At 40.4% G+C, this 22,768-nt stretch overlaps 1 protein-coding gene across 1 annotated transcript in view; it reads right to left on the bottom strand.

Annotated features, from left to right (window-relative positions):
* The window catches only part of NEK10 (NIMA related kinase 10), a 192,594-nt gene that overhangs the window by 46,438 nt on the left and 123,388 nt on the right, over positions 1-22,768 (bottom strand). Inside the window, exons 24-29 of the mRNA XM_053263336.1 lie at positions 21,850-21,979; positions 18,811-18,881; positions 13,317-13,530; positions 11,680-11,863; positions 11,498-11,584; positions 3,094-3,146 (exon numbers count right to left, since the gene is read on the bottom strand). Of these exons, the coding sequence (XP_053119311.1) occupies positions 3,094-3,146; positions 11,498-11,584; positions 11,680-11,863; positions 13,317-13,530; positions 18,811-18,881; positions 21,850-21,979 (739 nt within the window). The remainder of the gene's footprint in view (positions 1-3,093; positions 3,147-11,497; positions 11,585-11,679; positions 11,864-13,316; positions 13,531-18,810; positions 18,882-21,849; positions 21,980-22,768) is intronic.

Genomic DNA, 22,768 nt, shown 5'->3' with positions numbered 1-22,768 from the left:
TTTAGGGGGTGTCCAGCAATCCCTCTTGCAGTATTAGATTGGATCAGTTTCAATCTATGATGCCTGAGGACATGGACAAGCTGCTTGGGGCGGTGCGGCCTACCACTTGTTCTCTGGATCCTTGCCCAACTTGGTTGCTTCTATCTAGCAGGGAGATTGTTGGAAATGGCCTAGTTAATATTATTAACTCATCGCGGAGGGAGGGTAGGATGCCTCCTTGTTTGAAGGAGGCAATGATTAGACCACTTCTTAAGAAGCCTTCCCTAGATCCCTCAGTGATGGATAGTTATAGGTCAGTCTCCAATGTTTGGGCAAGGTGATTGACAGAGTAGTGACTAACCAGCTCCATGCAATTTTGGAGAAACAGATTATCTAGACCCATTTCAAACCAGTTTTAGAGCAGGCTATTGGGTTGGGGCAGCCCTGGTCAGCCTGATGGATGACCTTTACCAAGGACTTGACGGGGGAATGTGACTCTGTTGGTTCTTTTGGATTTCTCAGCGGCGTTTGATACCATCAACCATAGTATCCTTCTGGATTGCCTGGAGGAGTTGGGAATAGGAGGTACTGCTTTGCAGTGGTTCCACTCCTATCTCTCAGGCAGATTCCAAACAGTCGAGTTTGGTGACAGTTGCTCTTCGAAACAGGAGCTATTTTATGGAGTCCCTCAGGACTCCATTCTGTCACCATTGCTTTTTAACATCTACATGAAACTGCTGGGTGAGGTCATCAGGAGATTTGGTGCAGGGTGTTATCAGTATGCTGATCACCCAAATCTATTTTTCCTTATCATCAATCATCAATCATCATCATCATCATCATCATCATCATGAAATGGCATTCACTCCCTAAATGCCTTCCTATGGGCAGTAATGGCTGGATGAAGGATAACAAATTTAAGCTGAATCCAAGCAAGACAGAGATGCTCATTGTGGGGGATCGCAATTTGAGGGATGAGTTAGATCTTCCTGTGCTGGATGGGGCTATAGTCCTCCAGAGAGAACAGCTTGGGAGTGCTCTTGGATCCAGGCCTTACCCTGGTATCTCAGGTGGAGGCTATGGTCAGGAGTGCTTTCCATCAACTTTGGGTAATTCAACAGCTGAGTCCATTTCTTAAAGAGAATGATTTCAAAACAGTACGTTGGTAACCTCCAGGCTTGACTGTTGCAATGCACTCTACTTGGAGCTACCTTTGTATGTAGTTCGGAAACTTCAGTTAGTTCAAAATGCGGCAGCCAGATTGGTCTCTGTAGTAACCTGGAGAGACCATAATATGCCTGACTTAAAACAGTTGCACTGGCTGTTGATATGTTTCCAGGCAAAATACAAAGTGCTGGTTATTACCTTTAAAGCCCTGAACAACTTAGGTCCGGGCTATTTTGGAGCGTGCCTTCTTCTGTATAATCCCCATCGCATGTTGAAGTCATCCCGAGAGGTCCGTCTCCAGTTACCACCGGTACGTCTGGTGGCGACTTGGAGCTGGGCCTTTTCTGTAGCTGCTCCTGGCCTATGGAATGCACTCCTGGCAGACATCCTGGTAATTTATGCTCATTGCTGGCCTTTAAGAGAGCCCTAAAGACTTACTTGTTTGGTCAAGCCTTCCAAGGTTTTTAAATTGTTTTAAAGTATTTTAATTGGTTTTAAATGACTCTGAGTTGTTTTAAGTGTGTTTTAAAATGGTGTTTGTTTTTATGTTTTAAAAATGTGTTGTGCACCACCCAGAGCCTTTGGATGGGGCAGTCTAGAAATGTAATAAATAAATACTATTTTTAAAAACCCAAAAATATGTTAATATTTTTTTACAAAAACTGTTTTGAAAACCTATTTTAAAAGGCCTGAGTGAAGAGAAAGGTCTTCATCAGGTGCCTAAAAGAACAAAGTGATGATGCCAGGCGGGATGGGGAGGCTGTTCCATATACAAGAGTGCCATGACCGGAAAGGCCCTCTCTCTAGTAGTCACCCACCTCAGCTTATTTGGTGGAGCACCTGGAGCAGGCCTCTGAAGATATGGTCCCAAGCTGTTTAGGGCTTTAAAGGTTAAAACTAGCACTTTGAAATGAATCCAGAAATGGACTGGGAGCCAGTGCAGAAAGGTTGTGAGGCAATTTCATGACACGCAGGAATAAGGCATTGAAAAGCTATAATCCCAGTGCATGATCTGAAGGCACACAATGCAGCCACATTGCTGAAGCTAAGCAAATCTGGGTCTGGTTAGTGTCTGGAGAGGAGGCTGCCTGGCAACCCTATACATGCCTCCTTGAGTTCCATCATGGAAGACAGGAGGGACAGACATGCCACACTGCCTCCTTCTATGCAAGCCTGCCTTCATCTTATGATCCTCAAAGGGGATCTGTTCCAGGCCTTGCCTTTATCCTATGCATGTTTGGTGACCCAAGACAGAGCCTCTTCTGTGATGGTATCTGCTTTTAGTAGAAAAGCAGCATAAAAATAAAACAAACTTTTTTTTAATTACAAGAAATTAATCTTGATAGAGCACTACATGCTGAAGTGATTTGGGTGTACAATGCAGAAAATTTCCAACTGCCAATATGGAGTTCCCTGAAGAAAAATGCATGATTTCTCAACTTAATATCCCAAGGGGCTCTTAGCTGTAGCTGTGGGTCCAGTAAGCATTTTCTCAATGGCTTTAAATGAAGTCATAATTCTATTACAGTGTTCTTCTAGTAATTCTTACTGGGGGTAAAAAATTTTTATATTGTTTCATAACTGTACACTGACAAAAACTACTCTATAAACTATTCTATTCATTGATTTTTTTAAAAAGTACAAGTCAACAAGACACAGAACAAAACAAATTTAGCTGGGAGGAACTTCGTAAATATTTAAAATGTAAATATTTAAAATGCAGGATATGTTACATTTTGCTGTAATTTGCACATGCTAGTCATAATTTGACAGTTGCCCCCACAGTCTTATGTGATGTTGAAGTGCTAGCTTACAATTTAAAATAATTGAAAAGTATTCTATAATTTGGTACATTTCAAAGTTGCTTGGTATTGTACTGTCAGAGTTCAGCAGAAATCACAGTACAGATGGACAAATATTTGACATCTTTAATTTTACTTTTCAAACTTGCCTTGCTTGAAGTTGTCTTTCAGAAGCACTGAAGCTTCGTTTTAGAATACCTGTAATGAAACACAATGGATATATTATTGGTGCAGAAAATGCTTTAAATGTCTAAAATAGATTCAGTCTCCCAACATTTTTGTACGGAAATAGCAACTTTTAAAGGATTTGGTAATAAAAGGCAGTTCTAAATATAAAACAAATGGATGTAAGCAGGGCATAATGATTCACTGATCCCAAATATCACATTTTAATCAGACTTACACATTGTGAGAACATTCTACAACTCTGATATTAGATCTATGTGCAGATTATTAGGATACATGTCATTACTAAAAGGGATGTGCAAATTGATTTGGGTACAAATCAATTTGTACCCAAATCTAGCTGATTCAGGTGATTTGGAGACAGAACAAATCACCCCTGTGGTCCATTGGCTAGATTTGGGTCCAAATCAAAATCATGGCAGATTCGATTCGAAGTGCATCGAGATTCGTATTTGGTGTTTAATAAACTTTCCTCATAATGAATCCCTGTGAGGATTCATTACACACCAAAGAGTATAAACACCTCAAAAATTCCTAAAATATAAACTGAGTACCCAGTGGCTTGTGGGTTAGTTGGTACATGGGATGCCACTAATTGCTCACCCCCACCCACAAAGCAGTGGGGTCAAAATGAACAGAAGAAATGAAGGTGTGTAATGAAGACACCAAAGAATCTAAACACCAAAAATTACTAAAAAATTAAACTGAGTACCCCAGTGTGTGTGGAGGGGTGGGGGTGGGGGGGTTAGTTGACACATGGCAGTTGACAGTTGGCACTGTCCAATGACAGTCAAAATGAACAGAAGAATGCTCATAGGGATTCATTATTAGGAAACGTTATTAGACACCAAAGAATATCAATATTCCTAAAAAATGAATCGAGTACGCCACTGCCTTGTAGGTGGTGGTGGTGGGTGTAGTTGGCACATGGCAGTTGACAGCTGACACTGTCCAATGACAGTCAAAATGAACAGAAGAAATGAAGGCATATAATGAATCCCTCATAGGGATTCATTAAGAGGAAACATTATTATACACCAAAGAATCCAAACACTTGAAAAATAGTGACTGCACATTTTTCTCCATAACTCCACTTCTACAAGGGCTAGAGAGGTTAGCCTTTAAAAAAAAAGAAAAGAAAGAAAGCTGGGGATCCATGTTAGAGTTAGGATTGGGCGACTTCAAATCCCCATTAATTTCTATGGTGTAGCTAAAAACACCAGATAATTTTAACACCAGTTTAAAAAAATCATTAGATATCAACCAAGTTCCCCACAGCCTTGAAATTTGGGTAGTAGGTGTCACCCATAGGGTCCTACCCACCACCCAAATTTGGTGCCCTTAGGACCTTCATAAGAGGTTCAAATCAATCTGAATTTGAATAGAATGAAATCAAATCTAGGGTGATTCGGGGGGACAGATTCAGACACATAACAAATCGGGGTGATTCAATTTGAGCACAAATCAAATAGAAAAAAGTGAGAATATAAAAACTGGATAACAATCTTAGAACTTCCACTGTAGGTGTTAAGCATAAAGTTTACTGATGGTACTCCATAAACTTATAGGCCTATAATTTCCTGGGTCATCCTTCCTCCCCTTTTTAAAAATAGGGACAATTATAGCAAGACCCCAGTCATCAGGCATTTCAGCTGCTCTGTCTAGACATGTAAAAAGAGATGCTAAAACAGGGGCCTACCAGTCAACATTAGCCTTTATTAGCTCAATGAGTATGTTATTGCATTCTGGAGCATTACCTGATTGCAGTTGGGTTATAAGTCTAGTGACTTCCTGAATGGAGACAGCTGGCCAATCGGGCATAATCAATTTACTAAAATCTAGAGACTCTACAGTCCCAGTCTGGCTCCCATACAAGTTTTTTAAATGTTCTTCCCACGCCTCTGCCGATACATGGTGGTCCGCTCTATCAATAGCCCTTTTTGGGCATTCAGCAGTCAATCGCCAGAAGGTGGCATGATCCCTGTTCTTAACTGAATCAGTTATTTGCTGCCATAAGTCTTCAATGCATTATTCTTTTTAACTTTTAGGAGATCCTTATACTGTTTCTTCACTGACGATAACTCCTTAGCCATATATGACCCTGGGTCTAATCCCAGGACCACCTTAAGTGGCACAGCAGGGAAATGCTTGACTAACAAGCAGAAGGTTGCCGGTTCGAAAATGGCAGTTTGGTCTGCAAAGACTGTGTCAGCAATTTTAGAATTAGTTGCATCCTCTGACAAAATAGTGGTTCTTCCATCTGATCTGACTTAAACATTGCTTCCAATTCAGCTTTTAATTGTTCTGACCATTTTAGTCTAATTTTCTGAACAGCACAGTGATGGCAGTCTAAGGATTTCAATAAAAATACCACCAGTGAAATGGTCACTGCCAAAACATCAGTCCACTTTCAAGTGTTCAGCATCATTACAGGAAACTAAGATATAATCAATAGTTGACATTCTCCCCAATGCAGACCAAAATGTAAACTCTCCCAGCCAATCCTTTTTCTGTTGCCCCATTCAGAATGTAAAGGTCCAAACAATTTGCCTCTTGAACAAGACAGAATGCAGCAATATTATTGATCTTGTCCTTAGATTGGCGTGTTAACAAACCAAACCCCTCATCCCAATCTGGAGGTGGGGGAGCAATGAAAATGTACATATAATTCAGAATCATTCGCATCTATCCTAGCATTTAAAATTCCACTCATCATTACATGGGATGAGAGTAAAAGATATAACATGTAACTAACATATTTTTAAAATTCCTGCCAGAGTCTTAATATGATTGTAATGGAGGCAAATATATATTTACAAAAATAAAATGGATTTGATTCACTATTAAGTGAACTGCTATGGCCCAGTTCTGAAGATACCAGTGGAACTGGCACACCCTGTCGGTAGAGCAATAGGCTATGATTTCACGCTCCAACTGTACATAGGGAGAAGAAAGTATCAACTGATCTGGTCCAGAAAGAAATCAAGTCTTATAAAGCCAAGATGAAACACACAGCTGTACACACATACAAAACTGCCAATACAACAAAATATCAGATTTTTAAAAAGTGCTGTGCTTGCAAGAAGGTGTGTTGGAGCATAGTGTCAGAAAACTGACATTTACAAGCCCTAGACAGGAAGCTGCTGCAAAATGTCTGCAGTCTTTGCTTCTGGGATGTTTTCTCTAATGCTTACCATACTCAAAGACCCCGGAATGGTATTCCAAAAGTGAATGTGACTCACTGGGTACAGGGATCGAACTGTATTGAGATACCTTTATAAATGTCTTTTTTTTTTTTTAAACCACAGCAGTTGGTGCTCCATTCAGTTCTTCTGTTCAAAGACAGGCAACCTACCTTTTTAAAAAAGAAGTAACTGCTATCCAATTCCTTACTGAATTATATAAATCAAATAAGCTTTTAACCAGATGCTGAGACCTATTAACTGCCTGTTTTCTAGTTACTGAACTGGATAGTCATGGAGAATAAGAAATGTTGGGCTGGTGCACTGCTATTTATAGACTAGTGAAGACCCCATGGGAACAAAAGCTCCTACATGATGCTTTGGAAACATTCTCCAGACATTGCCATGGATGTAGGGGACTAACTATATTGAGATATCACTTAAATCAGTTTTTAGTTGTTTCAAAACAGATGGATGGGTATAAATTCACTTTTTCCCATCCTTTTTAAATATGTAAATGTTTCCTTGGTGTTTCCATTAAATAGTCTTAGCAGTCTCTAAAACCTAGTTTTAGTGTGAATTTGCAGGTCTTGATGTGATAGACTGTTCAGTCATATTCTATAATCAAGACAGCGTGATTACTAGAGATGTGCAATTCAATCCGCATGTGAATTGATTCATGCTGAATCAAATTGCCCCTTAAGTGAAAGTGCTGATTTGAGGTCAAACTGAATCAGCCATGATTTGGCACAAATTGATTCACGCAATTCAAGTGGCCATTTTGGTTGGGGTGTGCACAGATTTTTGCGGCCGGGGGAGAGTGGCGAAAGGGCATCCTTAAAATTAGGTACTTACTGATACTCCAGCAGCGGCACAGTTCTGGTCTCCATGCATCCGCGGAAGCCAGAATCATGCTGCCACCACTGCCAGAGGATCAGTAAGCACCAGCTTAAGGTGCCTTCGCACCTTACTAGATTCCCCTTTTCAAGCATAGCCCCTCCAATCATCAAACCAGTTCAAATCAGTCTGCAATGTACTGGGCTTAATCCGGTTTGATCACAGACCAAACTGCCTCTCCTGGAAGCCAATTCATTTCATGATCAAATTGTCGAACCAGCCCAGTTTGTTGTAGAGCGGTTCATTGTGGACCAGTTTGTGCACACCCCTGCATTTGGGTGGGCTTTTACCCCTTGCTGATTGGTTTTCTGGCATTGGCTTCTGATTGGTTTGAGATCCCCTTGCTTCTTGGCTGGTTTGTTGTCAAGTGTTGGCATGGGCAACTGTGCTTAATTGGCTGGGAGAAGGAGGAGGGAGGGGAGAAAACTTTTAGAGGAAATTTCAAAATCTATTCAAAGGGACTGGGAGGCAGAGAGAGAGAGAGAGAGAGAGAGAGAGAGAGAGAGAGAGAGAGAGAGAGAGAGAGAGAGCCCTTATGAAGAAGAGGGTACATGAGGACAGGAGGAAGAAAGGTTTGATTTTGTTGTTTTCTTTTCTCAGCACTGAGTCTAATGCTGTGCTACCTATTGCTGCTATAACTATCTGGTTTTGCTGGATCTCAGATAGACAAGGCAGAACTTGGGTGCCCACCTGCCTTCCTTGAGTTGTGGTTTGGTCTGTTTGTGAGGTGGTGTTGTGCCTAGAAATGGACAGTGTCAGCTCATCTGTGTGTGTGTGTGTGTAATATTGCTTGGTCACTTTTATGATGAGCTCCATGTCTGGCCTTGAGAGTAACTTGTGCTTCACTCACTGCTCTGGTCTGCTCTGCAATCTGCATTGCAAGGTGTACTCATTCAATCAAAATGTGGCTGTAGTTGAGTTTATGGCTATGCTTGCTGGCTGCTAAGGGTGCTGCTGTGCTGTGGCAGCTGTTGCAAGTAAGGACAGAGTCATAATTGTGTGAGAGAGAGCAACTTTGGGCAATGATGTTAATGCAGCGCAGGCACTGTGGCTGGCAGCAGATTCTGGATGAGTGATGCTTTTTTGGCCATCTTTGGACTGTGTTTTTGTCAAAATGTGTTGTTCTGTGTTGGGAGGTACTATGTGTGCTGCTTCTGTTCTGTAGTGTTGGTTTTCAAGGCAGGGTTGCAAAATATGTGCACTGCACTCTGCTTATTTCATCCATAAGGAACAGTGGGGAACTTGAATCACGTCATTGTTCCTCATGGGTAGGTCCCAATGATACCAAAGTGGGTTGGGTGTTACGGCATGATGATGCTACTTACCACCCAACCCACAAAAGAAATGGGCAAGGGGGTGATTTTTTTAAAATTAACTTAATTTTTTAAAATTTGTATGTGCTACTTGAATTATTCCTAATGCAAGTAGCACACAAACTGTAATCGCACAAGAGTGAACTGTACTGAAAGAGCCCACTCATGCAGCAGGATTGTCATGTGTGCTAGAGCCATGACATGGACGGGTCTGCACTGCCTGCATTACACTGTGGAACATTTTCAGCATGTGTTAGGAAAAGGGAGATCAGTTTTGGGGGAAATACCTAAAATGATTATTTCCCTCTGCTATTTTGAAATGCCTCACTGTAGATGTTAAGGGTTGTATTGCTAGAAGGAGATGAACTCAATTGTTTTCCTGAGCACACAGAGAAAAGTATTATTTTTCTCAGTCTAATCTTGCTCTATTTCTGCTTTCAACTTATTAAATGAAATTGTAAAGACATACAACAAAACACTTGCACTGTTATTTCCATGTAGGCAAAATTATTCTAAGAACTTAAAGACAACTCTAGCTTTTCACAAACATTGTGAATACATTATTATTCAATTGTGGACAGATTATTACTTACTTTTGTGCTTGAGTACAGTCTTGTCTGGACCCACTTGGAATCCAAGCAGAAAATGACCAGGCACCAAAAATGGCTCTAGACTTCCTAGGAGTATCTAGGCCCCACTTGACACACAACAGGGCCTAGAAGACACTGGCTTTTGTGATAAAACCCAGGCCTGATGAAACATCTGGGAAACCATACCTTTAAGGGCATCGAATCAAAGCAAAACAAATACTGAGGAGGACAAATGTTTGAAAAACTTCTGTTCTCTGCCATCAGTCAATTGGAATGTCACCTGGGACAGTATGTTGTTGCTGCTTCAGTATTACAGGCAAATTATGCTCAACTTCTCTGTTGAAAAATGGTATGTAAATATTATTAACACCACCACCACCAGTGTGCCTCTTTCAGCACACATTGGGTCCTACTTGTCCAAACCCTTTCCCAAGTTTTCTATAGAAAATGATGTTGTCACTGGGTATGTGAAAAGGTCTGCGTGTCAGACTAATTCACAAATTATCTGGAAAAAATTGTTAGTTTGCAGATGTCCTCTTGAAATCTGGGTAATAAACTAGTTTTCCTGGATTAATCACATATTGGATTGGTGTGGGGGGGATGTATTCCTACTCCTAGCTTCTGTGTTTGGGTGATAATTTAGTGTTAAATTTAGAGGTCAACATTTAGTGTTAGAGGCTGTGCATGTCTGCAATTAAACTCCTATCCCCATCCCTGGGTACCATGTTTGGGTAGTAAGGACAGTGTTATTTGCAAGTAGCAATGTGCTTTTTCGAGGCCTGATTTAATGTTTATTTACTGTTGCAAATGTGACAGATACTGTGGTAAATACTGAGAGCACTATTAACTCCCTGTTAGGCTTACAATCTAAGCAAAACTAAAAACACATCATTTGACAAAGGTGCATAAAGCATCATGTGGAGGAGGTATCAGAAAGCACAAGGAAATCAAATGAGGCTATAGTGGTCCAAAAAGGCATTGAACACCCCTCTCCCTGCCCGAACATAACTCATCAATAATGCACAGTACTTAGTAAGAGACATAATTATTTCAGCATTAACCTGATACTATAGGTGATCTAAACTGTGTGAAACAATATAATTATTTTCTTACTCCTGTGGTGTTATTGTTCTAGAAATGCTAACTAAAATTAATGAGTTTATAAGCAACTAGTGAGATCATATTAGACCTGTCAGTAGAAACAGTCCACTGTTTAGCAAAGAGACAGGTAGTCTTCAATTTTTGTTTGTTTGTTTAACATACGAATCAATGCTACCATTAAAACTATAAAAATAAATGTCAGCTTCTGTGTCACACAAGAGGTTCGACGCACTTGATTGGATCTGACATGATAGTTGACGGCTTCAAAAGGAGATGCTTCTTTCTCTGAAACATTATAGGAGCAATATCTATTCTGCCTAGTTTAGTGGGACAAATAGTTAAGGTATGGTGAATATTAAACAAAAAAGCAAAAAGGAAAGCCAGAGAAACAATGATGAACACTTCTGCAAGAGACCTTTCTGATACTTCTTCCACCTACTTCTGTCACCTTGCTCCAAGTCTTGATTGCTAAGCACTTATTAAATCAGTAAGCAAATTCTGGAGAACACTATTTGAGACAAATTATATCTACACAAGTCTTACTCTATACAGCTTTCCACACACAAAAAAGATTCAGAGTTCTGGTAGAAACACTTAAAATTCCAACAACTATCATAACGTAAAGAATTGCTCAACTTGTCTAAAACAGACCATAACTATAATCTGACCCTTACTCTTCTTCCGCATTTCTCTTTGCAACAGTAAAAGTCTCATTCTTCCAATAGCAAAAGAGTGCATTTCCATTTTATATATATCACCAGTTTTGTTTTGTTTTTAGAATACTGAGAAAGCATGTATTATAAATATAGGTTTAAGACTTAGTGTTGCTAGAACAATGCCACTGTGAATTAGATTAGATTAGATTAATGTTCATTCCATTGCACTTAGAATGAACTTCTGGGAGCCACACTGTTCCTACTGTGCTCTGTTTTCATTGGTTCTGCCAATGGAACAGGATGCTGCCAGAACAGCAGCAGTACATTACTGGAACATCCTAGAATTTGCTTCATGTGGATTTTCTTGTTGAGGCAGACTGCCTAATACCTGAGCCCTGTCGCCCTGGTCTTTGTAGCTGCTTCGCTGGATCATCCAAAATTACCTAAATCCATCCTGATAAATTCTGGACCAGCTCCCATGATTCCACCCATGCATGTTGTTTCAACTCCTGTTCAAGTGCACATATCACAGTTTGTTCAGCTGTCACCTCCAACATCAACATCAGCTGATGAACTTCCAGTTAGAAGCACTAGATATTAGACTCTTTGTTTAAAGAAACTTACCAAATGCTGATTCTTTGAGAGGACTGGAACTAGCGCTACTGGAGTTATCCGATACATCCAGTTCATAATCTAATTCTGAGAAGACATCTGTGCATTAAAATAGAAGCAAAAATGAATCTCTCTATTCTGCTCTGATTATCATTCTAGAAGTACTGACATTTGTTTTGCACAATCACGGCCACCTTTTTCTGAGTTTTCTAAAGTGCAGTTATCGTCCGACAGGGTTTCATCACAGGTTTTTTCTTCATCTTTTCCAGAGGATGGGTTAAAGTTTTCACACAGAAGGTCAGTGTTTTCAGAAAATTCACTTTTTAAACTGGCTGCTCCGCTGCTACTGCTGCTGAGGCTTGATTTCTCATAATGTTCCTACAAATGAAAACAGAGACATGGCTTCCAAAAATTCACTCTAGGGACAGTATTCTAACAACACAACTCTGCTAGCATAAAACTGCATAAACATATGGCTAGTTCAAACTTCTGCTTGGGGTATATGATGTAACCTAGATCAGTAGTTCCCAATCTTTTTACACTCCAAGACACACTTACATTAAAAAATAAAATGGGGCACACTGCCCACCCTCAGCATACATATCTTGTGTGTGAATGAGTACTAGTGTGGCGTAGTGGTTAGAGTGTCCGACTAAGACCAGGGAGACTCAAGTTCCAATCCCCATTTGGCCATGAAACTCACTGGGTGACTTAGGGCCAGTCACTTCTCTCTCACTAACCTACCTCACAGGGTTGTTGTAAGGAGAACATAAGGAGTGGAGGAGTGGGGTACACCACTCTAGGCTCCATGGAGGAAGAGTGGGTTATAAATGTTAAACAAACAAACAAACAAACAAACTGGCAAAGCTGTTGCACACTTAGCTTCCTTCCTCCTCTTTATTCTTATATAATTTTTATTCTTATCTGTAGCCAACCCTCGTATCCCTTCTGGAGCTAATTCACCCCTAATGCACTAGGAATGACTCCTGGTTCATTAAAGAAAGCCAGCTCTAAAGCTTTCAAGTCAGGTGGCACACTGGATAGTGTCCCGTAGTACACTGGTTGGGAAATACTGATCTAGTTCATTTGTATGTTAATTTATACGTGGATTAATACAGCAGACACCTATGTCTTGGTGCAGGAAAGCACCTGACTTAGAGGGCTTAAATTATTTTTGATCCTTTCCAACAGGATGCCATCTTTTTATAAATTAGCAATCTGCTCCTGATTTGCTAGCTCTGAAACTGCTATGTTTTATGTTGGACTTTCTTAGTCATGGTCTTACATCATTAGAACAAACAGAAGAGCAATTAGTCCTTGGGTGCCCACAGCTACTGAGACTTTCTGCAAACTGAGAAAACCAGAGTTGTACATAGGAAGCTGCCTTATGACCCTTGGCCCATCAGTATTGTCTACACTAACTGGCAATGGCTTTTCAAGGTTTCAAGCAGCAGTCTTTCCCAGCCCTACCTGGAGATGCCATTGATAGAACATGGACCCTTCTGCATGCAAAGCAAATGCTTTACTACTGAGCTATAGCCCCATGCATTCATTATAGTTCTGTTCAGTGTTGGACATATTATGGTAGCTGCATGCGTGGTGTTTTTCCTCTCCTCACCTTTAAGGGCCAGCAGTCCATACCAGGTGTATGAGTATGTGTTTGGAAGCCCACTGGAAACATTATGCCATACACAAATAGCAGGCAAAGAAGCAGGATAATGCTCCACCATGTGTACAGTATTTCTGCTTTCCAGGTGAATTAGTCCAATAACTGGGAATAGCACAATAGGAGTTGCGTTATATGTGATTAAAAACCTAATATTTTACTTACCTGAGATAATACAGCAAGCTGATGGTGACATGTCACTGCATTCCTATTGGCCTCCATGAAGTATCTTTGAGTACGCCTCCTTTCACGTTCTAATTTCCTCTCCAAGACAAACTGGGAGGTTGATAAACTATCCAAATATCTCATCATAACATCTGAAATCATTGAACTAACTTCTATTATGTCAGGACGACTCTCTGAATCAGGGGTCAAGCACCTGCAGGGAAAAAATCCATTATTTAAACCATCTACAATAATGATAATGAACATTCACATGGATCCAAGTCCCACTAGTTGGTATGCTTTATGCAAGTGGTATGCCTTATGCAGCCTAAGGATAATTAGTACACTGATGGTATTCTTTTAACAAGAAGTTCTGGTAAGAATTAATCTGCCTACTTTCCTTTTACTATAATCTTAACTAATAATTACCATCTTCACAAGTTAACCAATCTGTGCTCAAACCTTCATGTGTCCACCATCTTGAATTGGGTGGATGACATCATCTATTGACATGTCCCTATCATTTGCTACAACTGTACCAAATCTGGTCCAAATCAGTTAGGCAGTTCACAAGTTAGCCCACTTGTGCATGAAATGTTCAGAAACTCACCATCTTGAATTGGGATGGATGACATCATCACAAACTACACCATTGAGGTGTCCATATTTATCCCTAAAAGAGTACCAAATTTGGTCTAAATAGGTTAGGTGTTCACAAGTTAGTCCACTTGCATCTCAAATGGTCACATGTCCACAATCTTGAATTGAGGTAGATGACATCACAGACTACACCACTGAGGTGTCCCTATGTATCCCTACAACTGTGCCAAATTTGGTTCAAATAGGTCCCAGCATTGCTAAGTTGATAGCAAGGGACACACACACACACCAAAAAAAAAAAACCCTAGGTGATCTCATAAATCCATGCCACATGCTACTGAGTGATCTCAAAACCCCATTTAGAAATCAGTTTTTCTGGAACCTTTACCAAGCATTCACTTGTTTGCACCATTCCATTAGATTTGTATGGGAAACATTTTGAGGATCATCTTAACAGAAACAACCATCTTGTCTAAAAGGGCTTAAGGTCTTATCTCGTACATGGAACCACTTGCATATGGAGTTACATCTTGTTTGCATTTCTTGTTCTGTTCGGTTGCAAACAGATCCACCGGTGGCATTCCCCAACATGTAAACAGGAGTTTTTGATCCATCTCCCATTCATGTTGCTGCAGTATCTGAGTCCTGCACAACACATCCACCAATATGTTGTCCTCCCCTTTTATATGGATGGCAATCATATGAACCCTTTGGGCAATGCAGCAATTCCACATCTGTAGACTGAGCTGACATAGTGGCTTTGATACTGTGCCCTTAGTTGCTTATATAAACAACTGCAGGGGTGTTGTCCATCTGTAACTGAACCACTTGGTTCGTGATGGTTTTCTGAAAATACTTCAGTGCTTTGAAGGCAGCTAGAATAGCAATGCTCTTTGTTGCAGTAAGATGACAAAAGTGATCTATGGTGCCATAAAGACTAACACATTTATTTATTGTGGAATGAGCTTTATCTTTTTGTAAAATAAGAACTTGTAATTTATTTGTAACAACTTCTTTCTCCAGGCCTTAACTACTAGGCAAGGTTTTTAAAAAAAAAACACTATTAAGTATGTTTACACATATTAAGCTATGGCACTGGAGAATCTTCACAAAGAACCATCTCAAAGTTCTATCTGTTCTTTATTGCCAGATGATACCAGATATATCATTCCCAAATCAGAACTTCATATACACGTCATCATGCACAATGAGCATCTATACGGCTTCCGTGGTCAAAATTGGTCAATCACCAATTTTGCACACTTCATTTGAGCAGTTCCCCTTTGCTGAGTTGAATGGTTTTTGCTGGCAAGAGAGACTGAGGAATCACAGGATAAGAGTACTAAAAAACAGGTTGCTCACCTGTAACACTTGATCTGGAAGTGATCCCTTGTATTCATAAGACCCTCCCAAACTATCCCCGCACAGGGGCGTAACTATAATAGGGCAAGGGGAGACAGTTGTCTGGGGGCCCACTGACTCGAGGGGCCCCGCAGAGACAAGTCACGTGACTCCCCTGCCTGCCCGGGCCTTATTTCATTATGATTTTATTTAATTCTTGGGAAAAAATGGTTCTTTTTGCGCCGCCGCCATATCCGACCTTCCCCTCTCCCTCCCCCCCCCAGCCTTTTGCTTCGTAGGCTCTTCCTCCTCTTTCCCCTTCACTCTCATTGGTTAGGTGCTGCACATGATCCCATCCTCAGCTCACGCAGGCGGGAAACAAGCGAGCGAGGCAAGCAACACAGAGAACTTTTTCGAGGCTGCTCTTAGTTTGCTGCTTCTTCCTCCCCTGCCTTGCTGCTGCCACAGCCTACTAGACTACTAGGGAGACTGGGAGAGAGACAACACAGACAACACGAAAGAACACATGGAGCCCTCTTCCTCCTTAGGTACTTGGCATTCCCGCCGCCACACTGAGTAGAGGTTCGGGCGGGTGGTAGCCTTAACGGGGTGGGGGGCATGTGAGATATGTGGGGACAGGGGCGTATAAAAACCCAAACTTTCTTCCTCCCGGCTGTGTGTCAGCTTTACGAGCCTGGAACCCAGCGAGCACACAACTTTGCCATCGCACAAGAGCTGCTATTTACTGCCATGGTCAGCCTGCCACTGCCACGGCTTTAATCAACATTGGATTAAAAAATAATATTTATCCCTGCACGCAGGGAAATGGTGAATGAATGCTAAAGACCTGACGATTGAGATTTAGCCGCTGGCGTCAGGTTGTAGCGAGGGGAATGCTGATATGTCCATGCAGAATATACAAGGGCGAGGCAGGCTGCATAAAATGTTAACAACAGGGGAGGGACCACCGAGGTGAGGGCCAACCGCTAATTCCTCTCCTCCTGCTGTCCTAAGGCCAGTGTGTGTCCACTCCACCCCACCCCACCGCTGCCACCCCTGCAAACGACCCAACCCGGCCGGTAGCAAGCGCCATTCCTCCCTCAAATGCGCCCCGCCTGCTGCTGCATGCAGCAGTTAGTTTACTCTTTATTTTAACTTTTATTGCTACTACTCTGGTGGGAAGGTGGGGTGGGAGCGGTGTGCCCAATGCACTTGCAGATGACCTGGTGTGCCGCTGCATGCAGCAGTTAGTTTACTGGTAAGGGCTGGGCCAGTTGATTGCAGAGAGGGCGGGGACTCCAGGCTTCCTCCTCCCTGCTCTGCTCAGTCAGTCTGCTGAGCTTTGTGCATGATGCGGGGGAGGGAGAGAGGGAGAGAGGGTGCCGCTGGCCGAAGCTCCCTTCCCAAGGAAGTCTTGCTTCATCCAATGGGACTTCAGCTTGGAAGAGATCGCAGCAGGCAAAGAAGACACACTGATCTGAAGGGGGTAGGAGGGGCGGGAGGCACAGGACTCTTGCTCTTTGTAGTGTGTGCGCACGTGGGAGCCTCCCCACTCCATGCCTTTGAGCGAGCTCGGGAGAGAGCGAGGGTAGGTTTTCCCCCTTCACTGAGAATAAGAGCTCTCCTTTGTGGATTGAAAACCCCACCTGCAAGGAGAAAGCGCTCACAAGTCCACATGCAGCCCTGCACACGTGGTTGGATTAGCAAGGGACTCCTTGGAGACTCCTTGCATAGGGGAGCGGAGCGTGGCTCACCCTGACACAAGGCTCGGTGAGGTTGGTCCACACCACAATCTCCTCCCTCCATCATTAATGAAGATAAACTTCCAGGGCTCGATTCAGTTAGCTAGAAATGTCTAAACTATATTGATTTCAATATATCGTATCACAGAAATCGATAGGACTGAAATCAACAGGCGACAATCCTGCGCATATTTAAACTGGGAACAAGCTTCCTTCAAAGCAGTAATGGGACTTCCTTCGCTTGTACAGAGTGCTCTCAATTGAATGAGCTCCAGATTGCTCTCTAATATGTTTGTGTGTTTATTATAGTGTAGGTTTTTTTAACCCATCAGTTTAGCAATTAGAGACCCTTCATTTTCACAGAAGTTGATTCTACAGTCTTGAAAAAATTGATGGGGAGAGAGACCAGTGGTTTCTTACACTGATGACATATCTGGATGTGGGCCAGTTTTTAGTTTCTGTTTATGTCGACCGCAGGGGCACTGGGTTGCTAGCAGTTATGTAGAAGCCACTGATTTCAAGTCAACAACGTCCAAATTGCTGCCCAATATGTGTTAATTTAAAATTAAGTCCCAGTAAGTTCAATGGGATTTACTCCCAAGTAAATATTCATATTCATTAAAAATAAATGCTCATTGAATGGGAGTGCGTGATCTTTGATGCAGAGTTTTAAATTCAAATACTGTACAGTGTACATGAATATTAAAGAAGGCTATTCCCATTTAAGTCATTTAGCTCGCCTACACCTCCTTGGGGGTAATGGCCATTGAACTCAGTGGGGCTTGTTTCCGAGTTGAATTGTTCCATATTGGTTTATCAGTGGCCTAATCTGGATCAACATATTTCTTCGTTATTGTTGAACTACTCTGTTATATGAAATCAAGTCTTGCAATCCAATTTCTAAATTAGTGTGACAAAGAACTTTGAAATCCTGCTAGAGTGTGTGTTAATCTATGTTTAATTGCGTGGTAGAGAAAAAACTATAATTCATCAACCTCAGCCTTAGACTATTGTGTGTATTTTTAGGAAATAAGAGAGATTCTATATGCCTAAATATAATGCTATGTTATCTGTATAAACATAGGTATAAACATATACAGAAACTGTGTATATCTTAGCATCTATCTATCTCAGCAGCATAAATACTCTTACCTCTAGTGTTTCTAGTGTGTTCTAGGCATTAAAAGTAGAACAAATATATAGTATTCAATGTGTCTTTAGAACTGTGCTGTTGGGTGGCTTTTAAAATGGTTGGTTGTGTTAGTGTTGTATATTTAGGCAGTGAGGGGCCCATTTTAAAATCTCGTCTCTGGGCCCACTCCAACCTTGCTACGCCCCTGTCCCCGCAACAGTTTTTTTTTAAAAAATGGAGAGAAGTCACGTACCAGAACTGCGACAGATCATCTGAAACAGGAAGTCTGTAAGAAACTGAAGAAGTGACACCCCCAACCACCGTTTTCAATGAAAGCACGGAGCACGTGCTGGGCGGAGTGGGAGTCTCGAGGAACTAGTTAGTTTGCCCGCGAGGTCCCTGCACAGGCGCAGAACCCATTTCATTATGAATGCAACGGATCATGATCCATATCTACATGTTTACCTCATTAATTTTGAATAGTAAAGGTTTCATCTCACATTTTTGTACAATTCACTCTATGACCACATCTCTTCCTTTTACTTAATTTAATTACCTGTTTATTCAGAGGTAAATACTAAATATTGTTTAAGTCAATGAAGTTGACCTCCCAGCTTTATTCATAAAAGTGAAAAAATGCGACCATCTAGAAAAATGGAAACATGTACAAGCTACTTACTTTTTAATTATAACTGATACCTTTTCAGAATAAGCACCTTCTGGAACTGGCTCATATGAAGCTTCTACTATCTGTAAAATAAATGTTTTGTCAAAAGTTTTTTTAAAAGCATATTGTGCTTGGAAGAGCATGACAAGCATCACATCATCATCATTAATATAACTTCACAAGAAAACTAACAGGTTCCTGTGTGACATTTATATGCAGTGAAACAGACACATGTCCACTCATCATACCCAAATGTGTATAAGAACTTTCTATCTAGAAGTAATATTCATAGGAAATTCATCCCCAAAATTATAATCATACTGCTCATAATATACCTCTGACTTTAGCCAATGATGCATCTATTACTTAAAGGACTATTGCATTTAATCAAATGTTGAATTCTCAAACCTGCATGCATACACACACAAAAATGCATACACTACTTCTGCGATAGAGGAGCACTATTTTCTGTACTGACACATGCAGAATTTGCTTCTAAAAGATTATTCTTCCTTTTAGAAAATCATTAGGATTTTGTATAGTTTTAAATTCATGACACCTTTCCAGAAATGCTAGTTCTGCACATTAAGAACATAAGAACAGCCCTGCTGGATCAGGCCCAAGGCCCATCCAGTCCAGCATCCTGTTTCACACAGGATGCCTCTGAGAAACCCACAGGTAAGAGGTGAGGGCATGCTGTTGCTCCCTTGCAACTGGTATTCAGAGGCATTTTGCCTCTGAGGCTGGAGGTGGCCTCTAGCCATCAGACTAGTAGCAATTGATAGACCTGTACTCCATGAATTTGTCTAAGCCCTTTTTAAAGACATCCAAGCTATCATCACATCCCAGTGTCGAGAATTCCATTGATTAATTCCATAGATTAAAAAAGTACTTCCTTTTGTCAGAATTAAAATTCCCAGCCTTCCATTTCATGGGATGACCCCTGGTTCTAGTTTTGTAAGAGAGGGAGAAAAAATTCTCTCTGTCCACTCTCTCTACTCCATGCATAATTTTATATACCTCAATCATGTCTCCCTGAAGTCACCTCTTTTCCAAAAGAAAAAGCCCCAGATCCTCTAGCCTTGCCTCATAAGAAGGCACTGATCATCTTGGTGGCCCTCTTCTGCACCTTTTCAAGTTCTACAATGTAAGATACGGTACTGCATGCAGTACTCCTAATGTGGTCACACCATAGATTTATATAAATCTCAGTGCTGTTTTGCACTGAGTCAGCATTTCCCCCTCGCTTTTTTAAATATATATTTTTATTTAATAAGGAAAAAAATATAACATGGTTGCATTATCATCCCTTGAGCTTCCAAAAGTTACATATAACAATCCAGGATTCCACTACCATCCTTTGCCAGTCCTCCCCCTTGCAGCAGATATTACAAAAAGATAAAAGTAATGTATTAATCAACCCTCAGTACTAAGTCATATTTAACCCTCAGTTCAGTCATATTTAACAAAACAAAAAAAGCTCAGGTGAATAGGGGAAGTTTGTATTTAAAATTTATTGCAACTTGGAGTGAATTTTCTTCCCAAATTGTTGTGCTTTGCCACAAGTCCACCACATATGATCGAATGTCCCCGCATGGTTCTTACACTTTCAACTGTCTCCAGAATAATTACTGTCCATCTTTCTAATAATCGTGGGAGTGATGTACCAATGAAAGTACATTTTGTACCAATTTTCTCTTAAGGTACTATTTGCTGTAAATTTAATATTCACTTTCCATTGATGTTCCCATTGTTGGATATCAATTGTCCTGTTTAAATTTTGCATACTCTTAATCATGCAGTCTTTTATCTGTTCTGTTTCTAGGTCAAATTTCAAAAGCAACTTGTATATCAATCCCAATAAATGATCAACATTTTTAGTTATTAGTTCTTCAAATTTTGTTAAATCTCTAAGTTTACCACCTTATCTTTGTTTACTACCATTTCTTTCTGCACTATCAAACTAATTTATAAGTATTGAAACCATGAAGGTTCCTCAGACCATTCCAAAGTAAGAGTTTGAACAGATTTAAGTTTTGTTTTTCCAGTAGTTACACTTTGCATATTATATGCCTTCTGTCTCCAGAGGTCAAACTTGTTAGGTTTTTCTTTTTTATGGAAAAAAATAGTCAGCATTTTCAATGAGCTGTCCGACACGATATTCTTATCATAAATCTAAAATTTTAGTACAGTATTAGAATGAACCTTGCAAAAACATTGAAACTTTTTATTTACAGAGTAACAGTTCAGTAATAGTAACAGATATAATTGCTTGATGTGAGCATGCCTGAATTTAGGAAGCCACAGAAAACACAGGCACAAGGAAGGATGGAGCTGGACACCATAAATAGCCAATTAGTCATTCTATTTGTGTAGCCTTGGCCATTATATCAGACTTGAAATAGTGAAATGGCTTTTTAAGTTTAAAAAAAAAATCGCATTGCACACATCTCGGGTCAAACTCCTCATTTAACATAAAATGTAACAATCAAAAGATCTTCAAGCAGCTTACTCAGATTGCACCAAGACAATTAAAACACATGGAATGCACACATATGGAGTATCTTAAAACCATATTTAGAACATACATAGCAGCGGGCTGGCAACTTTTTAAAGAGACAAAATGAATGCTGAGACTCTTAAATTACACAAAGCTAATAAAGCACAAAATCTGGTGCTTAATTTCCAGAGTCAATGACTTTGATCCTGATCAAGAACTGGAAACTAAGATCATCTTCTATAGCAAAACAGTAGCTATCAACTCTATGTTTTTGTAGTCCTTATGTGGTACATTATCACAGGTTTGGGGTTGGGATTGCTCCAGTAAAAGTAGGAGGCAATATGATCCAAAGACCAGCTCCTGAAAAGCACTAGCAGGAGAGAACTACAGTATTTGCCTACAAGTCCCACTTCTGAACTTTCAAGCATATGTGGACTAGATGGTCCTTTGATCTAATCCTGAAGGGGCATTCTTCTGTCCTTAGGTGAAAACACGCATTAATAAAAGTACAGCTAAGAAAAGGTAAGGATTCATCTAGCAAACCTGCATACTTTAGTTGCTAAGGAGAGCATGTTGGTGCTGTAAAAAGGAGGGTTGAGAGTTGCCATCTGATAAAGGACACATCCTGCAGCCCAGACATCAGCCTTCTCTCCATATGGTTCACTCTTCACAACTTCAGGGCTAAGGAAACACAAGCAAAATTCATCAGTCCATAAAGGATAGGAAAAGGTCACAGAAAGCTCTTTAGCACAAACATAAAAAGGAGACTAGTAACTGTGTAACAAAAACATCTTTTGGAAGAACTCAAGACACAATTCAGAGCTTGAGATGAAATATAGTTCATACATTAGAATGCTTATGGTTAGAAAACATGTTAATACTATACCAGGCTGCACATTTCATGTTTATTTTTGCCAAAACAGATACGAGCTATAAAAGGGCAAATATTATTTTAATCGTATATAAATTTTAAACAAATTGTGTTTGACTACTTTGTCCTACATGTACAAAATATAATAGTGATCCATCCACTTGTTCCTTTCCCAGTAGTGGCCAATGGCTTGTTCACCAGCACCAAATCTTTTTCTACCACATGCCTAGGATTAAACTATTTCCAAATGACCAATCCCCGCCAATCCAAATATATCTGCAGAATGTCCTTTATTTCTACTTGTAGAAGATGCTGCTTCAGTTTTGGGCAGGAGCTTGGGACATATGACTATTAAGTATGACTGATATGACAAATGATATGATTGTAGAATTATTTATAGCTGCTTTTTAGTCAATATCAAATGCAATCAACCAATTCTTTCCTTCCCCTCAAACAAATGCAATTTAAATCAACTAAAGTAAATCAACTAAAGAATTTATACATTCTTTTCGCCTGAGTCTTTATCTTTTAAATCATATTTATTTATTTACTTACTTAGTTATTTATTACATTTCTATACCGCCCAAAACGCAAGTTCT

This window comes from Hemicordylus capensis, chromosome 6, assembly GCF_027244095.1.
Source record: "Hemicordylus capensis ecotype Gifberg chromosome 6, rHemCap1.1.pri, whole genome shotgun sequence".
Taxonomy (NCBI): domain Eukaryota; kingdom Metazoa; phylum Chordata; class Lepidosauria; order Squamata; family Cordylidae; genus Hemicordylus; species Hemicordylus capensis.
Note: the sequence above shows the minus strand (reverse complement) of the source record. Positions and strands in the feature narration are given on the sequence as shown.